Source organism: Notamacropus eugenii, chromosome 4 (assembly GCF_028372415.1).
Source record: "Notamacropus eugenii isolate mMacEug1 chromosome 4, mMacEug1.pri_v2, whole genome shotgun sequence".
NCBI classification, from domain to species: domain Eukaryota; kingdom Metazoa; phylum Chordata; class Mammalia; order Diprotodontia; family Macropodidae; genus Notamacropus; species Notamacropus eugenii.
The window spans coordinates 8,574,885-8,598,318 of NC_092875.1; the positions used below are offsets into that span (position 1 = coordinate 8,574,885).

At 48.7% G+C, this 23,434-nt stretch overlaps 1 protein-coding gene across 1 annotated transcript; it reads right to left on the minus strand.

The window, feature by feature from the left end:
• Positions 1-3,614: 3,614 nt before the first annotated feature.
• CCDC116 (coiled-coil domain containing 116) lies at positions 3,615-17,088 on the minus strand. Its single transcript, XM_072599692.1, has 4 exons — positions 16,273-17,088; positions 13,346-13,942; positions 11,445-13,085; positions 3,615-8,794 (listed from the first exon to the last, which is right to left on the minus strand). Exons 1-4 carry the CDS (start codon positions 16,888-16,890, stop codon positions 7,724-7,726), a joined length of 3,927 nt encoding a protein of 1,308 aa, XP_072455793.1. The 5' UTR covers positions 16,891-17,088; the 3' UTR covers positions 3,615-7,723.
• Between the last annotated feature and the right edge of the window lie 6,346 nt (positions 17,089-23,434).

Genomic DNA, 23,434 nt, shown 5'->3' on the forward strand with positions numbered 1-23,434 from the left:
CCAACTCATCAAGTCTTCTAGGAATTCTTGGTTTGACTTGTGTCTGCATTTTTCTCTGAGGATTTGCTTGTAGATGTTTTCAAATCATTGTCTTCTGTATTTGTTTCTTGAGCTTCCCTGTTAGCATAGTAGCTCACCATGATCAGGTTCTCTTTATGTTTGCTCATTTTTTCCAACCTATTAATTGGCTTTGGACTTTATGTTACTGTTGAGCTCCTTTCATTTCTGAGGAGGATGGCTAGCATGAGCTCCTGACCTTTTAAGTTCTGCTACTGCTTTCACAGCTCTGTCTACGGTCCTGAAAGTTTTCAGTGCTTCCAAAGTCATGTGATCTGGGGGAGAAGTCTGTTCACTGCCCTTATAGTCTGAGTTTTTTGAGTTCCTGACACAGATTGGGGTCTGTGGTTGAATTTAGGGTTGATTACTCCACAAAGAGGTTGTGTAGTTTCAGAGCAACCAAACTGCTGGCTCCTCTTTGGTTTGGGACTCCTGACCAGGCTATTCCCTGCTGACTAAGAAACTGGGTTAATAAAGGCCAGAACTGAGTCTCAGCACTGCTCCTGACCTACATTTCTAGAATTCACTCCTGGCTTTCCTCAGCTAGGCTCTAGGATCTCTCCTAACTGTTCCTCTCCACGCTGGATCTCTGACTAGGAACTGGGGAATGGACAATAGACAGCACTTGTTCTTGTACCCAGGGATCCTCTGGGATCTCCTTCTGCCCTGGGAGTTCCTATTTTTGGGTTCTCTTTCAACTCCTTTTCTGCTTCTGTGTCTGGACAGCCCCTGTCCCAGCTGATGGGCTGCTGGCCAGCCCCCACTCCAGTGTCCACAGACCTCTCAGTCTGTCTTCTTAAGCTGTCCTAGGCTCATTGTGACTTTTCCCTGGACTTTTCAGATCAAAAGTAAGCCTTTTCTAGGTTGTTGTGGAGTAGGTGCATTGGCTGAACTGGGCAAAGCTGCTTTTTCTCACTCCATCATCCTGAACCTACCACCCCAATACGATTTCCTAAGAGATAACATTGAGGGGAGGAAAACCTGTGTGTTAGGTCCCCCTGGCTTCCCCAGACATTCTCCTTTACCAATGGAACCCAACAGACAAGCTCAGCTGAGTCTCTGATTTAAACAGCCCCACTAGGTAGGGCCTGATCTCACAACTCTTCTGACTGCTTGCTCCAGTCTGGTGATCCATTTTTGATCTGGCCTGAGAATTTTTCAGCCTTAATCATTGAATAGGTGCTGCCTTAGTCAAACTGAGACCTGTTAAAAACTTTTGCTTGAAAAAAGCCAATATCCCCCATTGTATCTTGGGCCATCTCCAGTTGCCTTGATCCATATCTGGCTACTAGACCCAGATGGCTCTGGAGGAGAATGTGAGGCTGCTGACTTTGCCTGCCTCACTTAAATCCAATTCACTTTCATGTCATGGCATCCCCTCCCTGATGTCATGGCCCTATTTGAGAAGGAAGGACATTACTGCTGAAGAAGAGGATTGAGCTTTTGCAAGCAGAAACTTGAGGAAGGAGCTCATGTTAGTCTGGAGATTCTGGTCTGTCCCCCTCTGTGTGGGTTTCCCTAGGTTCCACCTCTGGGCTTAGTCCTCTAAAGGGAAGGGGAGGGGAGTACCCAGAGGAGAGCAGACTGCTCTGGGGACACCTGAATTGGCCAGATCACTTAGTTGGGCAAGATGCCATTGCATTGTGACCCAAACCTGGGGTCACTTGGTTCATGTTCACCATGTATCTATGGAAATTAGGGATTTTGGGTAGGAGGATGGAAGACAGATTGACTCCCCACCTCCTGCTTTTTGGGGGGGATAGCAATAGTTGCCATTTCAAGGAGACTATTTGGAAGGATCAATAAATAGGTGCCTTTGGTGCAGAGGTGCAGCCCCACAGCTGCACACAAACCCTGTTAGAGAAGTTCATTCATTCATTCAATAAATATTAAGTGCCTACTGTGTGCCAAGCCCCATGCTAAGCAATGGGGATACAAAAGGAAGTAAAAGACAGTGCCTACCCTCAAGGAGCTCACAATCCAAAGGAGGAGATAATGTGCAAACATATCTACACAAAGTGGGCAACCCAGCATAAACAGGAAATAACTGGCAGAGGGCAGGCACAGGAATTAAGAGGGTTTGGGGAAGGCTTCCTATAGGAGGTGGAATGTTAGTAGGGACTTAAAGGAAGCCAGGGATGTCAGTGGTCAAAGCGGAGGTAGGAATGTGTTCCAGGCATGGGGGATGGCCATTAATGGTGGAAGTTCTCCAAGCAGAGGCCATAGGGAGTCACTGGAGTTTAATGAGAAAGGGGTGACATGGTCAGATCTGCATTTTTTGGTGGCTGAATGGAGGATGAATTGGAGAGGGGAGAGACTCGAGGCAGGCACACCCTCCCTGTCCCCCAGCAGTTATGGCAATAATCCAGGTATGAGGGGATGAGGGCCTGCACCAGGGTGGGAGCAGGGTCAGAAGACCGTAGGGACATATTGGTGAGATGCTACAGAGGTGAAAGAAAAGGGCTTGCCATAGCCTAACCACAGGGCTGGGGCTTCTTCCCAGGTGGAGCACAGGACCCAAGCCTTGATACTTAGCAGCATATGCAGAAACTTGGGCCAGGATTGCCCTCTCTCCCAGGGTGACTTGGGAGTCCAGCCCCTTTACTTTAGAAAGGAGGAAATGGAGACAGCCATTTGTCAGAAAATGATCTGAGGATTTCATAGGACTACATGGACCCAGAGTCTGCAATATGAAGAGAATTGATAGGATGGGAGCCTGCCTTACAGGAGCAGAGCTTTCAGGATTAAGGAGGTGACTATAATCCCTCAGGTCATGCTCAGCACTGTGCTCAGATCTGGGAGGCATTACTTATATTGTGCTTATTGCCACCCTGTCTCCCGGGAGACCAAAGGGAGCCCAGGTGAGAGATAATGTCCTTTGGAAGCAGCCACCCAAGACTTTTCTTTTCCAGAGCACCTGGGCTGGTTGTAATGACATCATGATGTTGGAGCCAAGTTACAGTGTGTCGGTGTGTTGCAATGGGCTGATCACACTAATATGAGCTCAGAAGGCTCTACCACAGGTTGTCCACGAATAGTCCCTGAGAACATTGGGGTGAATTCTCCAAATTTCTGTATCTCGAGTTTCTTTTGAGCTGTTTCAGTTTTGCTTTGCTGGTAGAGCACAGCACCTTTTCTGATGTGCTTACGTCATGCTGAACAGACCTGTGCCAGTACTCCCATGTCACACAATTAAGTCCAAATTTCTTGAGAGAGACCTTGAGAGTGTCCTTGTATCTCCTCTTCTGACCACCATGTGAGCTCTGTAAAACAGTCTTTTAGGCAAGTGTACGTTTGGCACTCAAACAATGGGGCCAGCCCATTAGAGTTGCGCTCCCGGAAGTAGAGTTTGAATGTATTAACAGGATTTTTACTGAGCCAATCTTTAACCTGAGAATGCTTGGGAGCTGCACAAAACTGACCTAGAGACAGAAGTGCCACTGATCAAGTAGTTTAAATAATCAATTTCAGAGTGAGGAACGTTCTCCTAGCTGAAGTCAAAGCGTAGTATAAAGGCTTAAATCACAACTGGGGAAGAAGGAGCGGAAAGGTGGATTACAAATACTCATTTACTAGTTTATTGGGAGAAACCTACACATTTCACAATTCACCAATTCTGGAGTCAAGTCTTTGGGGACTGTGACCATCCCCTAAAGGAGTATTGTCAGAGTTTTGATTAATCAGTTTAAGCTCCGTTGTGAACTCTGACTCCCAAGCCAGAGAGACAATTCTTGAGAAAAAGAAATTATTAGTATATTTACTACACATATCATTTTATTATTATGAAAATTATACATTCTTTGCTCAAATGGTTGGCAATTTAGTTCGAGAAAGGACTTTAGTGTCTGGTATCTTATCCTGCCAAGTGATCTCCAGAATCTTCCTAAGACAGTTCAAATGGAAGCGATTCAATTTCCTGGCATGGCACTGGAAGACTGTCCATGTTTCACAGGCATACAACAATGAGGTCAGCACGATGGCTCTGTAGACCTTCAGTTTAGTAGTCAGTCTAATACCTCTTCTCTCCCATACTTTCCTTTGGAGCCTCCCAAACACTGAGCTAGCTCTGGCAATGTATGTGTCAACCTCATTGTCAATGTGTACATCCCTGGAAAGTACACTACCAAGGTAAGCGAACTTCTCCCCACTTGTAATGTCCAGAAATCCTTCCCCCTAGGGAATGATGCATTTCCATCTCTTCCCCCCCGCCCCCAAACAGTGAGACAAGTTCAATACCAAAGGAAGAGGCCAAGGGGCTCCAGATTGATTATAGGTAATAGTTCCATCAATTGGTTTACTTACATTAGGGGCCAGTATGATGGATCCCTGTCAAAGAGTTCAGATAATCAGCAGTCTGGGGTATCAGTCAGGCAGTCCAGTGGATTCCCAGAAAGAGCTCCAAAAATCTCTATGGGAATTATAGAAAACAAAGGGGGAGGAGCTAGAGAGGGCATCACTACTGATTGGTGGATATTTTTGGTTCTCTGCTTAGGTCTTAAGCCAATATTATGCCCAAACTTAAGTTTGTTTATTGATCATGTACTGATCACAATATTCTTATTATGGCTTTCATAGGTCATAGTATCTTAAATTATGACTCAGTGTCTAAGTTATGACTTTTAACAGGTCACCATATCTGGGCTTCTGCTTTCACAAAGTCTAAGTTTTTATGGCTTCTGACTTATTTCTGTATTTTATGGCTTTTCCCCAATTGGGACCCCACAACAGTATTCAAAACTTCTTCATTTGCTGTAACTGATCGTTTCACATATGACCGGTGTGGTACTGGCTGGTGGAGAACCTGTGTTTCCCTGGTCTTTATTGTTGAATCAGAACTAGCACAAACCACAGAGAATGGATCCATACTTTTTTGCATCTCAGCCTCAGAGGCTGCATTGCATGCACAATCATGTGCACAGAAGTCATGCACCAACTTTCCCTCAAATATAGTCTTAGCTTGTAGCCTTTTCAAGTTAGATAATTTACCATCATCATGGTGACTGCCCTTGATGCTGTTTTTGTCCTCATTGAAGTGTTGGACAACATTGCTGAAAGCTAGGCATTTGGGAGAAAGGGAGTAGACCTCCATCAGCACTGACATTCAGTTGGGACAAGCCCTGGAGAGAGTTGTGGTTGCTGGGACAAGGATCCAAAGGTGGGAACAGGTAGAGCAGCAGAGACTGCATTGGAGGGGATGGAATGGATGGGCAACTTCTGTGAAATCTGCCAGCTCAAATGAGATTGAGGGAGAAGGGTTGCTAGCTTCTGGAGCTAAATTTGTCTCTGAAAGCTCAAATGAGACAATCTCAAGTCCCTTCCAAGCCTTGGGCAGAGGGTGGAGAGCAATTGATGCTTGATTACAATTATCTGACTAGCTTTCAATCAATCACATGACTATTAAATTATCTACATTTCATGAATGAGGTTGGCCACTAATGGGTGAGGAGACCCCAAATGCAGGGATGGGGTCAAAGAGGAGAGATGATTTTTAAAATTTGGTCATTTTTAGCATGTCTCAGGTTATCCTTCTGAGTCTGTTAAATGTCGGCCCCCAGTAGCATCCTCCAAATTCCTGCCAGGGGAAAAGACCTATTTGAGTACACACACAGTGACTACCCTCTGCTACAGTTTCTGAGCTGGTGGCCTAAGGGCAGCCCTACTTGATGACATTGTATGTGCCACCCCCCTCTTCTCCCCCAGCTAGTTGACAGCCTGATTCTCTGAAGTCTTCAGGAAGCAGAAGAATGGACACCATAGTTTCTGTAACTCCGTGGCTTCATGGTCCATCAAGGGTCCCACCAACAAGGGACATAGATGAGATGGATAGTGTCCAGAAGAGGGTGGTGACAACAGTCACAATGGGCTGGTTGAAGGAATCAAGAGTGTTTAGACTAGAGAAGAGAAGGCTGAAGAGATAGCAGTTTAGTCAGGGTGGAATGGCTGGATTTCGATTCAGGGTTTACATCCTTCTTCTGATACCTATCAGTTGTATGGTCTTAGGTAAATCACTAAGCTTCCTTGGGCCTCAGTTCTTTCATCTGCAAAATTTGGGGGTGGACTTGATGGCTTCTAAAGTACCTCTCAGCTCTTAAACTATGATCCTGCTTTCAGGGAGTTTCCCTTCTTCCATTGATTGCCAAGTCTACATGATGAGCACACAACTCAATAGAAAGTTCATTCTACAGATGGCCAATCCACCCAAGGTGCTCAACACAAGCCTTCCAATAGGCAGTGATATGTAGTGTCATCAGTCTGAAAACCAGGAAGACCTGGGTTCATTTCCCACGTGGTTCCATTACTCTGGGTTTCTCCATCACGCTCAGTATCTTCTCACTCTTCTCCACTCTCCACCTCTTGTCTGCTTCCTTTCATATATTGTCTTTCCCTTTGTTGTACGTTGTTGTATCTGTTGTTGTTCTCTATGTAAACTCCTTGAGGGCAAGGACTATCTCTTGCCTTTCTTTGTATCCCTAGTGCACATTGCTCAGCGCATAGTAGGAACTTAATGTTTAGTGATGGACTGGGTTCAAATTCTGCTGCTGACCTGCCTTGGTTGTGTGACCCTGGGCTAGTGATTGAACCTCAGTGTCTCAGGTACCTAGGACTGTCAGGTACAGAATTGGCACTGTTTCTCATTGGTAGAGGTTTCTTCAATAACTGTGAAATCACATGTCTCGGTCCAAACAAACAAACGAAGAAAACCTATATCTTTCAGAAACCTAGAATTCCTAATGAGAGAGCCTCCACCAAGCCCATTCACATGGGGATGGCTGCACTACTATGGGACAGCTCTGACTTCTCCCCCATGTCCCAGGAAGCTCATTATGGGAAAACCTCCCGGTTCTGCAAGATTCCACCTTTCTTGTGACTCTGCCCCCTCACTACCCTGGGTCCCTCTGCCAGGAGGGTGGAACATCAAGCTTCCTTTCTAGGACAGTGCTCAGTTTAGACTTATCATTTCCCATCTGACTGCATTACTTTGGGATTTTTCCTCCAGGTACCACCTTCTCATCCTTTCTCCCTCACTGGCCTTCAGCTGTGTGTTGGGAGAGTTGAAGTGAGTGTGTGAACGCTCATGCGCTCAAGTGTGTGTGTGTGCATGCGTGTGAGCATGAGTGTGTGTGGAGGGGGAGGAAGTGGGGTCTTCTCTCCTTGTGGGCAGGGACTGTCTTTGTAGCCCAGCCCTTACCACATAGCCTGGCACGTAGCAGTCCACAGAAGAAGAGTGAGGCTCAGAGAGGAAAAGAGATGTGTCAACCACTTCCCAGAAGTACTCAGAGGCAGAGCTGGGATCCTCTAACTGGAGAACAGAGAACTTTTTTGTATCCCCAGAGCCTAGCACAATGTCCAGCACATAGTAAGAGCTTCATACATGTTTGTGCATTGACTGCCCACCCTTTAAAATATAACCACCTTGAGGGCAGGGACAATTTTGAAAAAACAAACTTATCATTATATCCTGTGCCTAGCACATGCACATGGTAAGCACTTAATAAATGCTTGTTGATTGACTGACAGACAAATCTTACACTCTTTCCAAGGGACCATAGCTGAAGCAGACCAAGGCATTGAAGAGTAGTGCAGTAACCTAAAATAGCTTTGATTTATTAGGCACAGTGGGATGGGGCAGGGTCAGTGGAGAAGGGCTTTCTGCTGGCAGGGCCTCCTAGGGCGTTTCCTCCTCATCGTCCTCAGAGGCCTCATCACTTTCCTTGTATTCTGCACTGTCTTCCTTTTCAACCTCCTCAGTGTCTTCCATCTCCATGACGTAGAAATCCTTATAATCCTCATAATCCTCTATGCCCTCAATCTTAGTCTCAATCTTATCCTCTGAGAAATACTTATCCTGATCTTTAGTCTCCTCCTCCCCCTCCTCCTCCTCCCTCTCTTCCTCCCCCTCCTCCTCCTCTTCCTCTTCCTCCTCCTCTTCCTCATGTTCATCCTCATCTTTCTCATCATCCTCATCTTCATCTTCCTCCTCATCTTCCTCCTCTTCTTCCACCTCCTCATCCTCTTCCTCACCCTCTTCCTCCTCCTCCTCCTCTTTCTCCTCAAAATAATCCTCTGGGGTTTCAGAGGGCTTAGAGGCTTTTGATGAAGTTTTTTTGGAATAATCCAGGGAGTAGTCCTTGGACAAGCTCTTGGACTCCTGACTTTGGCTGTCTGAAGTAGGAATATAGGAAGATATGCTTGTGGTGGGAAAGGAAGTCTTTGGGGATCCATCTTGTGTCACAGAGGGCCTAGAAGACCTAGTGGATGGCTTATGCAAGGACCAAGAGGACTGGCCATGAAAAGGCTTGACTGGAGACTTGGTGGAATGACGAGGAGAGTGGCGGCTGGAGGATGAGGAGGTGGTGGTGGTGGTGCTGCTCATCTTCTTCTTGAAAGGTGCCATGAGAGCTGCCTGCTCAGCTTTCTCCAGTTTGTCCAGCATGCAGGGCCAGTTGATCTGGGAGGAAAGGTGTACGCCTGGGCCCTTGATTTTCTTGTAGCCAAGGATGAGGTCCATGAGGGTGTCAGTGACAGAGAAGGAGATGAAACCAAGCTTCTCTCCCAGGCTCCTCTCATAGTTGTACTTGTAGAGGAGCAGTTTGATGGCTTGGTCCATGAGGAACTGAACCATGTACTCCTTCTTGGGGTTGAGGAGTGAAAAGTGAGACATGAGGGACTTGTGGGACTTGGAGGAGATTTCAGAAGGCAGCTTCCTGAGGGTCCTGGACAACTTCTGGTACCTGGCCTAGACAGCAGCCCAGGGAGGAAAAGGAGAACTGTTACACTAGGGAGACCAAACCAGCCAGGGGTCAACTACATCCATCATATCATTCTCAGAACATCCAGCAATCCTGCCTCATCAAATGAGGCATTTGTCAAATGTCCAGCACCTTGCTCACTCCTAACACATTCAACATCTGGCTAGATCCATCACTACTGTCACACCCAACACCACTCTTATCAAGCCTACCACTCCTATGAGACACACTCAGCGCCATTCCCACCAGTCATCACTGTCACATCCATTGCTCATGTTATACCAACACTCCGGCCACACATCATCTGTCAGCCCCAACATGTCCATCACACCAGTCACTCCAAAAAGATGCCACACCTACCATCCCTTTCACACCCTTCACTCAATTCTCAACATTTTAGTGGGGAGAGGAATCAGCTGGAGATTCAGCGATCAGCAAATCAGCAAACAGGATGGTTAAAGGCCTTGAGTTCATGCCACATGAGTACTAATGGAAGTAATCCGGGATATTTACCTTGAAGAAGACTGGGGTGGGATAGTTGTCTTCAACTGTGTGGAGAAGGGACCAGACCTGTTCTCCTTGGCCCCAGAGGGCAAAACCAGGAGCCATAGGGGGAAGGAGTAGAGAGGCCCATTGAGACTAACAATGAAAACTGCTCCAATGTGACATGGGCTACCTCTAGCTTCCTAAAAACATATACCTCCCAGCATTGTAAGGATCAAATGAGATCATTTTTACATAGTGTTTAACATAGTACTTGGCACAGAGAACATAGTAGACAATTACTAAGTCCTTCCTTTCCTCCTACTTTCCTTCTTTCCTTCCCTCCCTCTTTCTCTACTTCCTTCCTTCTCCCCTCCTTCCTTCCTTTCTTCCCTCCCTCCCTCATTTCCTCCTTCCCCCATCCCTTTCCTTCCCTCCTTCCTTCCCTCCCTCTTTCCTTCATCCCTCTCTCTCTTTCCTTTATCCCTCTCTCTCCTTTCCCTCCTTCTCTCTCCTTCCTTTTCTCCCTTCCCTTTTCCTTCCTGCCTTCCTTGCTTTCTTCCTGCCTTGCTTCCCTCCCTCCTTCTTTCTTTTTCTTTCTTCCTTCTTTCCCCTCCTCTTTCCTCCTTTCCTTCCCTCCCTCCTTCCTTCCCTCCCTCTCCTTCCTTCTCTCCCTTCCCCCTTCCTTCATTCCTTCCTTCTCTCCTTTCCTCCTTCCTTCCTTCCTTCCTCCCTCCCTCCCTTCATTCCTTCCTTCCTTCCTTCTCTCCTTTCCTCCTCCCTCCCTCCCTCCCTCCCTTCCTTCCTTCCTCTGCCTAGAGGAGCCCATTTTGGGGATGTTAGACTATATGGCCTTCCATCTCTGAGATTCCAAGATCCCAGGATTGCATTGATCACTCCAGTCACAACCAAACACTGCCATCCCATTCACCAGACCCATCACTCCTAACACAATGAACATGCCTGTTATACCCACCATGCTCGCCACACCAATCACTCTTGCTATGCTCAATAGAACCAATACATATTGGACATGGTCATACTCTCATATTCCTGAGCATGGCCCAAGGGGCAACCACCTGTGTGTTCTGGCCTCCAGTGGACCCATGTCCAAGGGGTCTAGTAAGTGTGTCAGGAGGACTGGTTGGGGTCAAACATTATAGAACATTGGGATCCCAGTTCTCTAAGTCACTGTGCCCTCTAGAGGGAAAAATCCTCAATGTACTTAGGAGGGCACCTTCCTGAGGAGTCCTGCTTTCACTTCCCATTCCCCCTCCCCACCCCCACAACTCTGAGGTAGTGGACAGAGGAGAGCTTCACTTATCACCCCAAAGGACCTGAAACTCCTTCCCCTTGTGGGACCAGGGTGCCCTGCCCAAGGAGAGCCCCAAGGAGCCTCCTGGATGTACGGCAGCTTCCCTCATCTCCCTGTTGAGCCACCTTCACCTCCAGAGCCCACTTGAACTTTACTGCTGATCAAGGGAGAATTTACCTTCACCTCTCCCTTCTCAGCATTCCCTATGCCCTGCCACTCAGAAGCCCCAAAGGCCTTGACTCCAAGTCAACTGGTGATGGGTGGGGAACCAGAGGATTAGCCAGTCACAGACCTCAGGGTCTGGAGCCTGTAATGTAAATCTTTAAAATATTAAAGTTTTTTAAAAAGTTGCTTTAAAAAAAGCTGTGATTAAAAAAAGGAAAACTTTTATTGGTGTTTGTGAACTGTCTAGGAGGGAAGCAAGGAGGAATGGTCTCCTATCCCCTACCTTTTCCCTCAAGGCTGACTGGATCCCCAATTCTCCTTGTAGGAATCCTGAATGCAGAAGGGTGGGGAGGGGCAGGAGAGATAGAACTATGGCCTAGGAAACTCTAGGGGCCTCAGTTTCTCTGCCTGCCCTCTTCCCCTCAGCAGACTGGGTTAAAGATGGAAAATGAGACACAAAGAGTAGGACTGGGGAGCAGCCAAGGAAGGGAGGAAAGGAGGAAGGAGTCACCTCTATGGTGTCCTTGGCAAAGTGGTGGTTTTGCCCCTTTCTTCTCAGGGAGAAGTCGGGTTGAGGAGGGAGGGAAGGATGAGACTGTGACTGGGGAGGGCGGCCCCTCTCCAGCACACTCCTCGCACCCTCCTGCCTCCTAAGCCTCACCAGAGGGGGATACCTGTCTCATACTTTCGGAATCCTTCCTGACTCTGGCTCTGATGTGAGACAGGACTCGGGCCTCCTGAGCCTGGGCCTTGGCCTCTGCCAGCGCCCTGGCTTCAGCCTGCGCCTTTTCTCTGCGACGCCGGACGACGGAAGCAGCACTACTCAGAGGCAGGGACACTGACAGCGTGCCCCGCTGCTCTTTGATATTGGTCGGCTGACTCCTGGTCGTTTTACTGTCATCCTTGGAAGAAGCATCCGGGAGGTACCAGACGGCCTTGTGCGTGATGCGCTCCCACAGTCGGCCAGTCGGATTCCTTTTCTCCTCCTCCTCCTCCTCTTCCTCCTCCTCCTCGCCTTCCTCCTCCTCATTCTCCTCTTCGTACTCCTCCTCCCCACCCTCGGTCTCCGGCCGCATCACCGGAAAGATGGGCACCCCGTTCTGGCGTCGGGCAAGGCTCAATTTGAGCACGGCCTGCGTCACCACGTCCTGCAGGGCTGGAAAGAGCTGGTGCTCCGCCAGGAAGTCCAGGGTGTGGAAGGGCTCCCGCTCGGGGCAATAGGAAGGCAGTTCCACCGAGGAGGAGGACGACGACGTCGAACTTAGGGAGCCCAGCAGCAGCTCCACGAGCTCCTTCTCAAATTCCTCCTGTAGGAAAGACAGCTCCCGCTCCATGCGGTTGGGCATTTCTGTGGAGCAGGGGACCTCAGTCTGGATGTCCCTTTCCATGGCACTGCTCCGGCATATTGGAATGTGCTTCAGGCAACAGGGCCTCTTGAAGGAGACCCCGTCTGTCTGCGAAGCCTTGTCGGCCATGCAGGGGAGTGATGGAGGGCTGGGGATGGAAGATGGGCTGGGTAACCGGACAGGACTGGGCATCTGGGCTGGGCTGGACATCCGGGTCGGGCTGGGCCTCTGGGTTGGGCTAGGTATCTGGGTCGGGCTGGGCCTCTGGGTCGATCTGTGCATACAGGTCGGGCTGGGCCTTTGGGTCGGGCTGCACATCTGGGTCGATCTGGGTATCTGGGTCAATCTGTGCATACAGGTCGGGCTGGGCCTCTGTGTCGGGCTGGGTATCTGGGTCGGGCTGGGCCTCTGGGTCGATCTGTGCATACAGGTCGGGCTGGGCATCTGGGTCAATCTGTGCATACAGGTCGGGCTGGGCCTCTGGGTCGGGCTGGGTATCTGGGTCGGGCTGGGCCTCTGGGTCGATCTGTGCATACAGGTCGGGCTGGGCCTTTGGGTCGGGCTGGGCATCTGGGTCGATCTGGGTATCTGGGTCAATCTGTGCATACAGGTCGGGCAGGGCATCCGAGTCAATCTGGGTATCTGGGTTGGGCTGGGCATCCAGGTAGTTCTGGGCATCTGGGTCGAGCAAGGCTTCTGGATCATGCTGGGCACTTCGGTTGGGCTAGGCTTCCAGGCAGGGCTGCATGTGCCCAGAGGACCGGACGGCTTGGTCCTGCTGGCTTCTTCCAAAGCGCTGAAGATCTCCAGCAGGCAGGGCAACTCGGAAGTCTTTCTCCGAACAGGTTCCAGGAGCTTGGACAGCCATGCCAGCCTCTGCTCCTTGGACAAGCCCGGGTCCGGTGGGTCCGCGGACCTCTTCCAGAAAAAAATGTCCTCTCTTGGAGAAGAGGCGGGGTCTTTGCTTTTCTGCAAGGGAAGGAAGGCAAGCGTGAGGCCCTCACTCAGTTTCCTCCTCCCCTCCTCCCAGACTGCGCCAAGTTAACAAGCCCCAGCCTATGGGCCAAAAGATCTCTGGGGTGTGAGGGAGGAAGGATCTTCTCGCCACCTATCACTGTCTTCTGGTCTGAGTTGGGGCAGGGGGGGGAACTAGAGACTGCATTGTGTCCAGCTTCCTCCTCCCCCCCCCCCCCCCCAAACCACAGACTGGGGCCACCGCCGGCCAGTACCTTTCTGAGAATGTGCCTCAAGTCTCTTTGTAGCTGAAACTTCTCTCGGATGGGTGGGAGACGGGAGACAGGACTCCAACGCTCAAAGCGGGAAACCTTCGGGCTCAGCCACTGAGGATTCAGGAAGATCCCGCCGACGCTTCCGCGGCCACGTCCGGCAGCCGGGGCCTTGTAGTCCTCTGGGCTGTAGTAGAGGTTGGAGTCCGAACTGGAGCTCGAAGGATAGTTGTTAGGGAAACCAGGGTAAAGGCGCGGGCGGCCCCTGCGGAGCCTTCGAGCGGCTTCCAGCACATCCCTTTGCTCCTTCGCCTTCCAGCTGGGACCCTTCTCCACGTCCACCAACGGCTCGCCGGCCTCCGTGCGCAGCTGGCTCACTTTCCTGGAGGCCTCGTCCACCACCCGCTGAAGGCTGTCGAGCACCGGGCCGGTGGCCAGGAAGTCCAAGAATTCTGAGAAGGGCTCTGCCCTGGGGGGCTTCTTGTGACCGCAAGGCCGAGGTGGCATGGGAATGTGGAATGGACAGGGGGGCCGCAGGGGGCCGCGCCCTTTGTACAGGGGTCCCGTCTCAGCGCACGCTGGCCTCTTGTGTATCTGAAACTAAAAGGAAGGCGGCCCGTTATTGAGAGGTAGGGGCGGGGGTCCTCCAGGGAAGGCTCTTGCCCTGCGTGGGATACCTCTCAGGATTCCCAAGACTCCATTCCAGGCAACTGTCGGAGAGGAAAAGTTGCTGACCTGTATTACTAATGGAAGTGACCCCAACAAGAGCTCCCTGAATTCCGGACTCTGCAGCTATCCGGACAAAAGCCGACCAGTAACACTCCTCAAGGAGCTAACATCCTATCGGCACAAGACGCTCAGTAATTCCACAAGGATGCATTAAACATCTACTATGCGGCACCAACCTTGCTAGATGCTGGGGATAGGAAGGAAGGAAGGAAGGAAGGAAGGAAGGAAGGAAGGAAGGAAGGAAGAAAGAAGGTAGAAAGGGAAGGAAGAAGGGAATGAAAGAAGAAGGAGAGGAAAGAGAGGAAGGGATGAAAGAAGAAATAAAAGGCAAGAAAGAAATGAAGGAAAGGAAGAAGGGAAAGAAGGAAGGAAAAAAGAGGAAGGGAGGGAAGAAGGAAGGGATAGAGGGAGGGAAAGAAAGAGGGAGGAAAAGAGGGAAGGAAAGAAGGAAGGCAAGAAATGAAGGGAGGGACAGGCAGGAAGGAGGGAGAAAGAGAAGGGAGAGAAGGAAAGAAAGGGCAGGAAGGAACAAAGGAAGAAAGGAGGGAAGGAAGGAAGAGGGAAAGGAGGAAGGAAGGGAGAGAAGGGGCAAGGAAAGAAGGATTTATTACTTGCCTATTATGTGCTAGGATGGTGCTGACCACTGGGCCAGAGCCCAGGCTCTTTGAAACTTCTGTCTTCCTGGGGTATTGGGACACTGGGGGGTTGGGTGGGGATGAGTTAGATGCCCATCAGGTCTTCCAGAACTCAGGCTACTTCCATCCTTTTCTGAAATGGGCCACCCAAAGCTCAGAACAAAATACTGTCCATGTGGGGATTCTCATGTTGAGAGGTCTAACTTGCAGAATTCAACACCAAAGGAAAACAAATTCAGTAGCATCTAAAGAGCACTCTCAGGTTTCCAGAGAGGAAGTCTGGGTGAGTGTTAGAGCAAACACATGAGTGCTGTGCTGATGTGATCGTAGTCCCCCAAGGACTATTTCATTTTTGTCTTTTTATCACCAGAACCTTGGACTGCAACACACATACATGCACACGCACAGCCTGAAATAGGAGTTCACTGGTTTAGGGAGCTCATGTTGGAGAAACTTTAATTAATAATACAAATCAGTACAGCTTCTTGGTACCTTCTGGTCTTAGAAGGCTGCCTAGACTATCCAGGGTCATATGGCCATCTATGTCAGAGGCTCCAAGGTCAGCACGATGGGTGGGCTTTGCCATTCTCTCTATTGAGCTTAATCAGTGCTTGCCCTTGCTTGTTTTTCCCTACAGCCCTGAAAGGGAGAGCTGGTGGGGTTTCTTACTTCTGTCTCTATCCAGCTTAATCAACATTTAAATTTCTTCTTTCTCCCCTATGGCCCTGAGAGGGAGAGCTGCCTGGGCTCCTTCTGTGAAACAGATGGTGAAACAGAGAGGTCAGAAAGGTGATTTGACATGCCCCCATGGTCACTCAGACAGTAGTAAGTGGTCAACAGAAGTGGGGCTAGCTTTTGGGAGGGGTGGCTCAGGCTTCCCGGTCTTAGAATGTGGCCCCATTGAGGGACAACCAGTTGGTGAGGGTGTGCTATGTAATTAAGTCTAAGAGATTCCCACTGTGGGAAGGAAGGTAAGCTGCCCCATTGGAAGAGGGCTAATGACAATGGAGAGTGAAGGGTCAAACATGTAGCCTGAGGTCAAATGAAGAACTTGGGACTGTAGGGAATCAACTTGCAGTCCTTCGGAGTTAGGTGGAATGGGATTTGGGGATGGGAGAGAGAAAGTGTGGGGCACATGTGGGAGTATGGCCCAGGGCATGGAAGTCCAAGGGTAGCCTTAGGATACAGTGGGACATGTAGACCTAGGGAAACTTGGGATCAAGTTAGAGAACCTGGAAAAGGAGTAAGCAGTGGGGTGACATCCTGTATTCTATTAGATGAGGTGGGTTCTTGGCGGGGGGGAATTGAAGAAGGTGGAATTCCTGTGGAATGTGGTTGATGGGGTGCCAATGAGGAGGGTGGGCTGAAAGGCAGGAGTCCTGTGGGGTGTGAAGTCTGCGGGTTCGGATGAGGGGGGCCAAGTATGGAACCTGGGGTCAGCTGAGGTTGGGTTCCCTGAAAGTGGAGGTGAAGGTTATGGTGTAGGCTGAGGGTGGGATCCCGCTGTCGGAATGGGGAGGACTAACTCAGTGGGGTCTGTTTCCCAAGAAGGGAAGCCCCTCTTACCCGCGGGGGGCCCAGGGTGCCTTCATCGTCGGCCAAGTAGCCCGAGTGGTAGCGGTGACTGCCTGTGTTCCTGTGGTGGACAGGGCCGAAGCCCTCGCTGCTGTGGGAGTCCTGGGCTTCCTCGTTCTGGCCAGTATCGTCGGCCCCAGAGGTCTGAGGAGCCGTCTGGGCGTCCTGGCTGATGCTGCTCTGGGAGGCCTGAGGGATGGAGGTCCTGGAGCCCTGGCCGCTGGAGCTCTGCGAGGGACGCTCGCCTAAGGACAGAGAGTTTTGGCTGGTAGAGGTTTGGGACTCGCGGGCCTCTGAGGACTGCAAGGTATTGTCGGCTAAGGGTAGCGGGGGCTGCCAATCGGCGCTTCTCTTGTGGGAGGAGGTGGCCCGCGGGGTCCGGCGGGCGGAACTCTGGAGCTGGACCTCAGAGACCTTCAAGATCTGGCCGTCGGCAGCCTGTGAGTGCACGTCCAGGATGGACTCCTGCAGGCTTTCGGAGCCCCGCAAGGACTGGAGGAGAGAGATCGGCGAGTCCTGCGCCGGGGAAGTCCAGGACGTCTGGGCCGTGGACTCTTGTGAGGCGAAGACTCGGGGGTCTTCCAGGCTCGAGCTCAGCTCGGTCTCCATCTCCAGTCTGGGCTCCGGCTCGGGCTCGTCCTCGGGACCCCGGCGGCTCCAGCTCGGGCGCCAGCTCCCGCTGGCCAAACGCTTCGGTGCTCGTCTGCAGCAGCTCTGCGGAGGGTAGCGGAGAGGCCGCCTTCGCACGCTTCCCGCTCCTCGCGCTCGCTCCGCTCCCCGCACCGCCTACAGGCGCTCTGAGGCCGCCCGAGGATTCCACCGGCTGAGTGCGGCACAATGAGCGTCCGCTCATTTGCATGCCGCCGCCTGATTGGCTCAGGGCGTTCGGAGAAGCGCCCCATTGGTCTCTGCTCTCCCTGCGGACAAAGGAGAGGGAGTCTTTGTGGCGAAGGGCCGAACTTGGCTCTGGAGGAGACGGGCCGGGGGGTGGGTCCCCAGGGCAGGAGAGCCGCTTAGTTAACTCCCAGGCGGCGTGGGAATGACAGGGAGGACGAGGCCGGGGGGTGCGATCTCAAAGCCCGACGACTTGAATTTCTTCCTCTCATCCTGCTTCGATCCCACGGCCTCAACCAGCCCCTCTGGGCGGCAGATCTGGCTTCCTTCTGGAAGCTCTGAGCATGTCTCGCCACGTCTCTGGTGGGCGTGCATGAGTACATGAATGAGCGCATGAAAGAAAGAAAACCTTTGTCACGGGCCAGCCACCGAGCAAAGACCTCAGGGTCCACAGCCTAATGAAAGAAGCCACATTGAACAGGGGATGTGGCCTGGGAAGGAAGTGTCTGGGGGAGTCACAGGGATGGTAGGCTGCCCCTTGCAGAAACAAATGATTTGATGACCAAGTCCAGAGCAAATGGCAAAAGAGTTGGGTGAGACGTGAGGCTCTTCGTCTGCCCAGTTGAGTCTGGACTCACTCAGTGAAGAAACTTGGTCCCAAATGGGAAACAACGTAGCTTCCATCTTATTTCTTCTAGGCCACGGAGTATTTTTAGGATTATTTTATTTTTTCAATGACATAAAGATAATTGCTAACACTGATTAAAAAATTTTTTGAGTTCCAAATTTTCCCCCTCCTCCCTAAAAACATAAAAATTTAAAATAGGTTATATATGTACAATCATGTAGAATAATTCCATATTAGTCATGTGAAAGAAGAAACAGAACAAAGAAAATGAAACAGATAAAGAAAGTAAAAATAGTCTGCTTTGGTCTGCATTCAGACTCCATCAGTTCTTCCTCTAGAGGTGGATAATTTTTCACCATAAGTCTTTTGGAATTGTCTTGGATGGCTGTATTGCTGAGAAAAGCTAAGTTATTTATAGCTGATTAGGCCATGGATTCTTTTTTTTTTATTATACAAAGCACTTTTAATACATTATTTCATTTAAGTGTCACAATGATCTTGTGATATAAATACAGGACTTATTTTTATCTCTCCCACCAGGAGATGGATTGGTCTGTTCTTCATTAGGTCAACATCTTCCCTACATGCCTACTATGTATCCCCTTGATGTTCCCCCCAACATATGAATTGTGCCTAATTTTGTGCTATTTCTCCCCCCTGGGAGGAGAAGTTAATATGCAAGTAAGTGCCAAGAAGAAAAGCTTTCTCCCCATAATTCCCTGCCATATTCCCCTACTGGTTCAGGCCAGTTTTGATTTGGTCCCCTTTATCAAGAATTTGGTGGTTTTTTGAAAGCCACTAACTGTCTCTTGACTGGTTGGACCCACCTGCAGTCTGCTAGCTTTCTTATAATCTGACTTATTCTTGATGACTTCAGCAACTAGTGACTCTGTGGAAACTCATTGCTGAATCTCACAATTACAATCCTAGGCCACAACTTGTTCAGCCATTCCCCAATGGATGGGCATCTCTTCAATTTCCAATCCTTTGCCACCACAAAAAAGAGCTGCTAAAAATATTTTTGTACATGTGAATGCTTTTCCCTTTTTTATGATCTCTTTGGGATACAGACTTAGTAGTGGTATTGCTGGGTCAAAGGGTGTTAGGCCATGGATTCTTAATCTGGGACCCATGAATTTGTTTTGTATGTGTGTAAACAGATGTATGTACATATGTGTGTATATACATGCACAAATAAAACTATAGACATATGTGCATGTGTGTATAAACACATATGTACAATATATACATATATACACATTCATATGGAGTGAGAGCAGGAACACTGTGCTGTTTTGCCAATGTAAATTAGGTGTGTCCACACGAATATATCCAGATGGGGCTCCCAAGGATGCAAGAATACATATCTCTAGGTCTCTTCCCTCACATTCACTTCCATAAGTTTTAAATTTTCTCCCCCTCCCTGCCCAAGATGGTATGCAATCTGATATAGGCTCTATACATACATGCACATTAAACACATTTTCACATTAGTCATATTGCATAGAAAATTTTAATGAATGCCCCCCCACTCTTTTTCAAGGGAGAATTTGATTCCTGCTAGGAGTGGAAGCAGGAAATTGGAAGCAGAAATTGGTTAATTAGCTTTCCTCAGAGAGAAGGGGTTAATGAAACCTATCTGCTTACTTAAATATTGTTAGCTTCACCCTGTGATCCTAATGGCTATCCCTTTCTGGGGAAGGAGTATTCCAAGTTATATATCCAAGACTTGATTCCCTTCCTACCAGGTGCTGAATTAATTTCTTTATGTTTTGACTGATTTGATCTCCTTGCTGTCCAAGTGACTCTCAAAAATCTGCTCCAGGACCATAATTCGAAAGTGTTAATTCTGTAGCACTCCACTTTCCTTATAGTCTAGCTCTCACATATTGAGATCAGAAAATCCATAGCTTTGACTATAGGGACCTTTGTTGGCAAGGTGATAGATTTTTAGTCTGCTGTCCAGATTTGCCATAGTTTTCCTTCCAAGGAGCAAGCATCTTTTAACTTCATGGATGCAGTCACTGTCTGCAGTGGTCTTTGAGTCCAAGATTATAAAATCTGATACTGCATCCATTTCTCCTCCCTCTATTTTGCCAGGACGTGATGGGACCAGTTACCATGATCTTAGATTGTGGTTTTGTTTGTTTTTTTATATTAAGCTTCAAGCCAGCTTTTACACTCTTTTCTTTCAACCTCATCAGGAGACTTTTTCACTTTCTGCCATCAGAGAGGTGCCATCTGTTGATACAACCTGGCAACCTTAATTTTGGCTTTTGATTCATTCAGTCTGGCATTTCATATGATGTACTCTACATAGAAGTGAAAAAAACAAGGTGACAATATACAGCCTTGTCATACTCCTCTCTCAATTTTAAACCAATTAGTTGTTCCATGTTCAGTTCCAGCTGTTGTTTTTTGGTCCACATATAGTTCCTCAGGAGACAGGTAAGATGATCTGGTACTCCTGTCTCTTTGAGAACTTGCCATATTTTGCTGTGATCCACACAGTCAAAGGCTTTAATGTATGGAATGAATTTATAATATAATGAACATGCATTTTTTATTTTTAAATTTTAATTTATTTATTTTTACTTTTCTTTTTTTTTAAATTAATTTTTAACATTTATTTTCACACAATTTTGGGTTACAAATTTTCTCCCCTTTTCTCCCCTCCCCCCCCCAAACCCGAGCTTTCTAATTGCCCCTGTGACCTATCTGCTCACTCCTCTATCCTCCCTCCCTGCCCTTGTCTCCATCTTCTCTTTTGTCCTGTAGGACCAGATAGCTTTCTTGACCCCTTAACCTGTATTTCTTGTTACCCAGTGGTAAGAACATTACATTTGGTCCTAACACTTTGAGTTCTAACCTCCTTAGCTCCCTCCCTCTCCACCCCTTCCCCTTGAAAGACAGGCAATTCAATATAGGCCATATCTGTTTAGTTTTGCAAATGATTTCCATACTAGTTGTGTTGTATAGGACTAATTATATTTCCCTCCATCCTATCCTGTCCCCCTTTACTTCTATTTTCTTATGGTCCTTTCCCTCCCCATGAGTGTCGACCTCGTATTGCATTCTCCTCCCCATGCCCTCCCCTCCATCCTCCCCCCCACCCTGCTTGTGCCCCTGTCCCCCACTCTCCTGTATTATGAGATAGGTTTTCCTATCAAAATGAGTGTGCATTATATTCTTTCCTTTAGTGGAATGTGATGAGAGTAGACCTCATGTTTTTCTCTTGCCTCCCCTCTTTATCCCACCACTAATAAGTCTTTTGCTTGCCTCTTTTATGAGAGATAATTTGCCCCATATAACTTCTCCCTTTCTCCTCCCAATATTTCTCTCTCACTGCTTGATTTCATTTTTTTTTTTAACATATGATCCCATCCTCTTCAATTCACTCTGTGCACTCTGTCTCTATGTATGTGTGCGTGTGTGCATGTGTGTGTGTGTGTACTCCCACCCAGTGCCCAGATACTGAAATGTTTCAAGAGTTACAAATATTGTCTTTCCATGTAGGAATGTAAACAGTTCAACTTTAGTAAGTCCCTTATGATTTCTCTTTGCTGTTCGCCTTTTCATGGTTCTCTTCATTCTTGTGTTAGAAAGTCAAATTTTCTTTCCAGCTCTGGTCTTTTCATCAGGAAAATTTGAAAGTCTTCTATTTCATTGAAAGACCATTTTTTATTCTGAAGTATTATACTCAGTTTTGCTGGGTAGGTGATTCTTGGCTTCAGTCCTAGTTCCTTTGACTTCTGGAATATCCTATTCCATTCCCTTCTATCCCTCAATGTAGAGGGTGCCAGATCTTGTGCTATCCTGATTGTATTTCCACAATACTTGAATTGTTTCTTTCTAGCTGCTTGCAATATTTTCTCTTTCACCTGGGAATTCTGGAATTTGGCCACAATGCTCCTAGGAGTTTCTCTTTTTGGATCTCTTTCATGCGGTGTTCTGCGGATTCCTTGAATATTTATTTTGCCTTCTGGTTCTAGAATCTCAGGGCAGTTTTCCTTGATAATTTCATGGAAGATGATGTCTAGGCTCTTCTTTTGATCATGGTTTTCAGGTAGTCCCAGAATTTTTACATTGTCTCTCCTGATTCTATTTTCCAGGTCAGTTGTTTTTCCAATAAGATATTTCACATTATCTTCCATTTTTCGAATCTGCGCGGTGTGTTCTGAGATATCTGACTTTCTCGAAAAGTCCTTAGCGTCCATCCGTACCATTCCAGTTTTGAAAGATCTATTTTCTTCAGTGAGCTTTTGAATCTCCTTTTCCATTTGGTTAATTCTGCTTTTGAAAGCATTCTTCTCCTCATTGGCCCCTTTTACCTCCCTTGCCAGCTGAGTTAGGCTAGTTCTCAAGGTGCCAATTTCTTCAAGATTTTTTTGGTTCTCCTTTAGCAGGGAGCTGATCTGCTTTTCATGCTTCTCCCTCATCCCTCTCATTTCCCTTCCCAGTCTTTCCTCCACCTCTCTAACTTGATTTTCAAAATTCCTCTTGAGCTCTTCCATGGCCCGAGCCCATTGGGTGGGCTGGGACACAGAATCCTTGATTTCTGTGTCTTTGCCTGATGGTAAGCATTGTTCCTCCCCATCAGAAAGGAAGGGAGGAAGTGTCTTTTCTCCGAGAAAGTACCCTTCAATAGTTTTATTTCTTTTCCCTTTTCTTGGCATTCTCTCCAACCAGTGGCCTGACCTCTGAATGTTCTCCTCACACCCACCTCGCCTCCTGGTCCTCCCAGCCAGCGTTTGGGGACTGAGATTCAAATGCTGCTTCCCGCCTTAGGATTTTTGGGGGGGGCAGGGCTGCTATTCAGTGTGAGAATTAAGTTCAGGTGGTCAGGGGCAGGGCCGCCTCTCAGGCATAGTTCCCTCTGGGGGGTTATGCACAGACCTTCCACAATGGATCCAGGCTCCTGCCCATTTGGGGTGCCCCTGTCCGCAGCCGCCTCTCAGCCCCCACCTCCCAGGGGGGCCCGAGCCTTGGGGGCACCCCACTCCCCTCTCAACCCGCCAAAGAGACTCTCTCACCCACCCCCGTCAGTCACCTGTTGGTGGGGGGGCCCGTGCTGCCGCTGGAGATCCCGTCCCCGTAGCCCTCTCGGATCTCCTCCCCTCAGTGTCGCGACCGCGGCAGGGCCGCACTCCGCTCCCCGTCCCGGCGCCCAGTCTGCGCGCGAAGGACCCCCCGCTAGAGGTCCGCAGGTCTCTCTGGAGCAGGAATCTCCCTCACTCCAATACTCTGTGGTCTCTGGGTGCAGAATTCGCCCTGGCTTGGTCCCCTCTAGCCGTTCTGTGGTTTGTGTGTTCGGAGCTATGTGTATGTGCGTCTTTCTACTTTGCCATCTTGGCTCCGACCCCCTATTTTTACTTTTCAACATCCACTTCCATAAGATTTTGAGTCTGAAATTTTCTCCCCATCTCCCCTCTCCCAACTCCAAGACAGCATGTAAATTGATATAGGTTCAACATACACATTCATAGTAAACCTAACAAAAATATATTTTAAAAAGAAGTAGATGTTTTTTGAGAACTCCCTTTCTTCGTAATCCAGAGAGTGTTGGCAATTTGGTTTCTAGTTCCTTTGTCTCTTCAAAAACCAGCCTGCCCCTGGTAATTTTCAGTTCACATATGGTTGAAACCTAATTTATAGAATCTTAAGCATAACCTTGCTGGCCTGTAAAATAGG

Excerpts from the sequence above, each read along its gene's own strand:
- CCDC116 (XM_072599692.1), bottom strand. The coding sequence starts at position 16,890 with ATGGAGACCGAGCTGAGCTCGAGCCTGGAAGACCCCCGAGTCTTCGCC. Across the intron at positions 13,943-16,272 it reads GCACCCTGGGCCCCCCGCGG|TTTCAGATACACAAGAGGCC; the intron begins GTAAGAGGGGCT and ends CCTTCCTTTTAG. Across the intron at positions 13,086-13,345 it reads TGAGGCACATTCTCAGAAAG|AAAAGCAAAGACCCCGCCTC; the intron begins GTACTGGCCGGC and ends CTTCCCTTGCAG.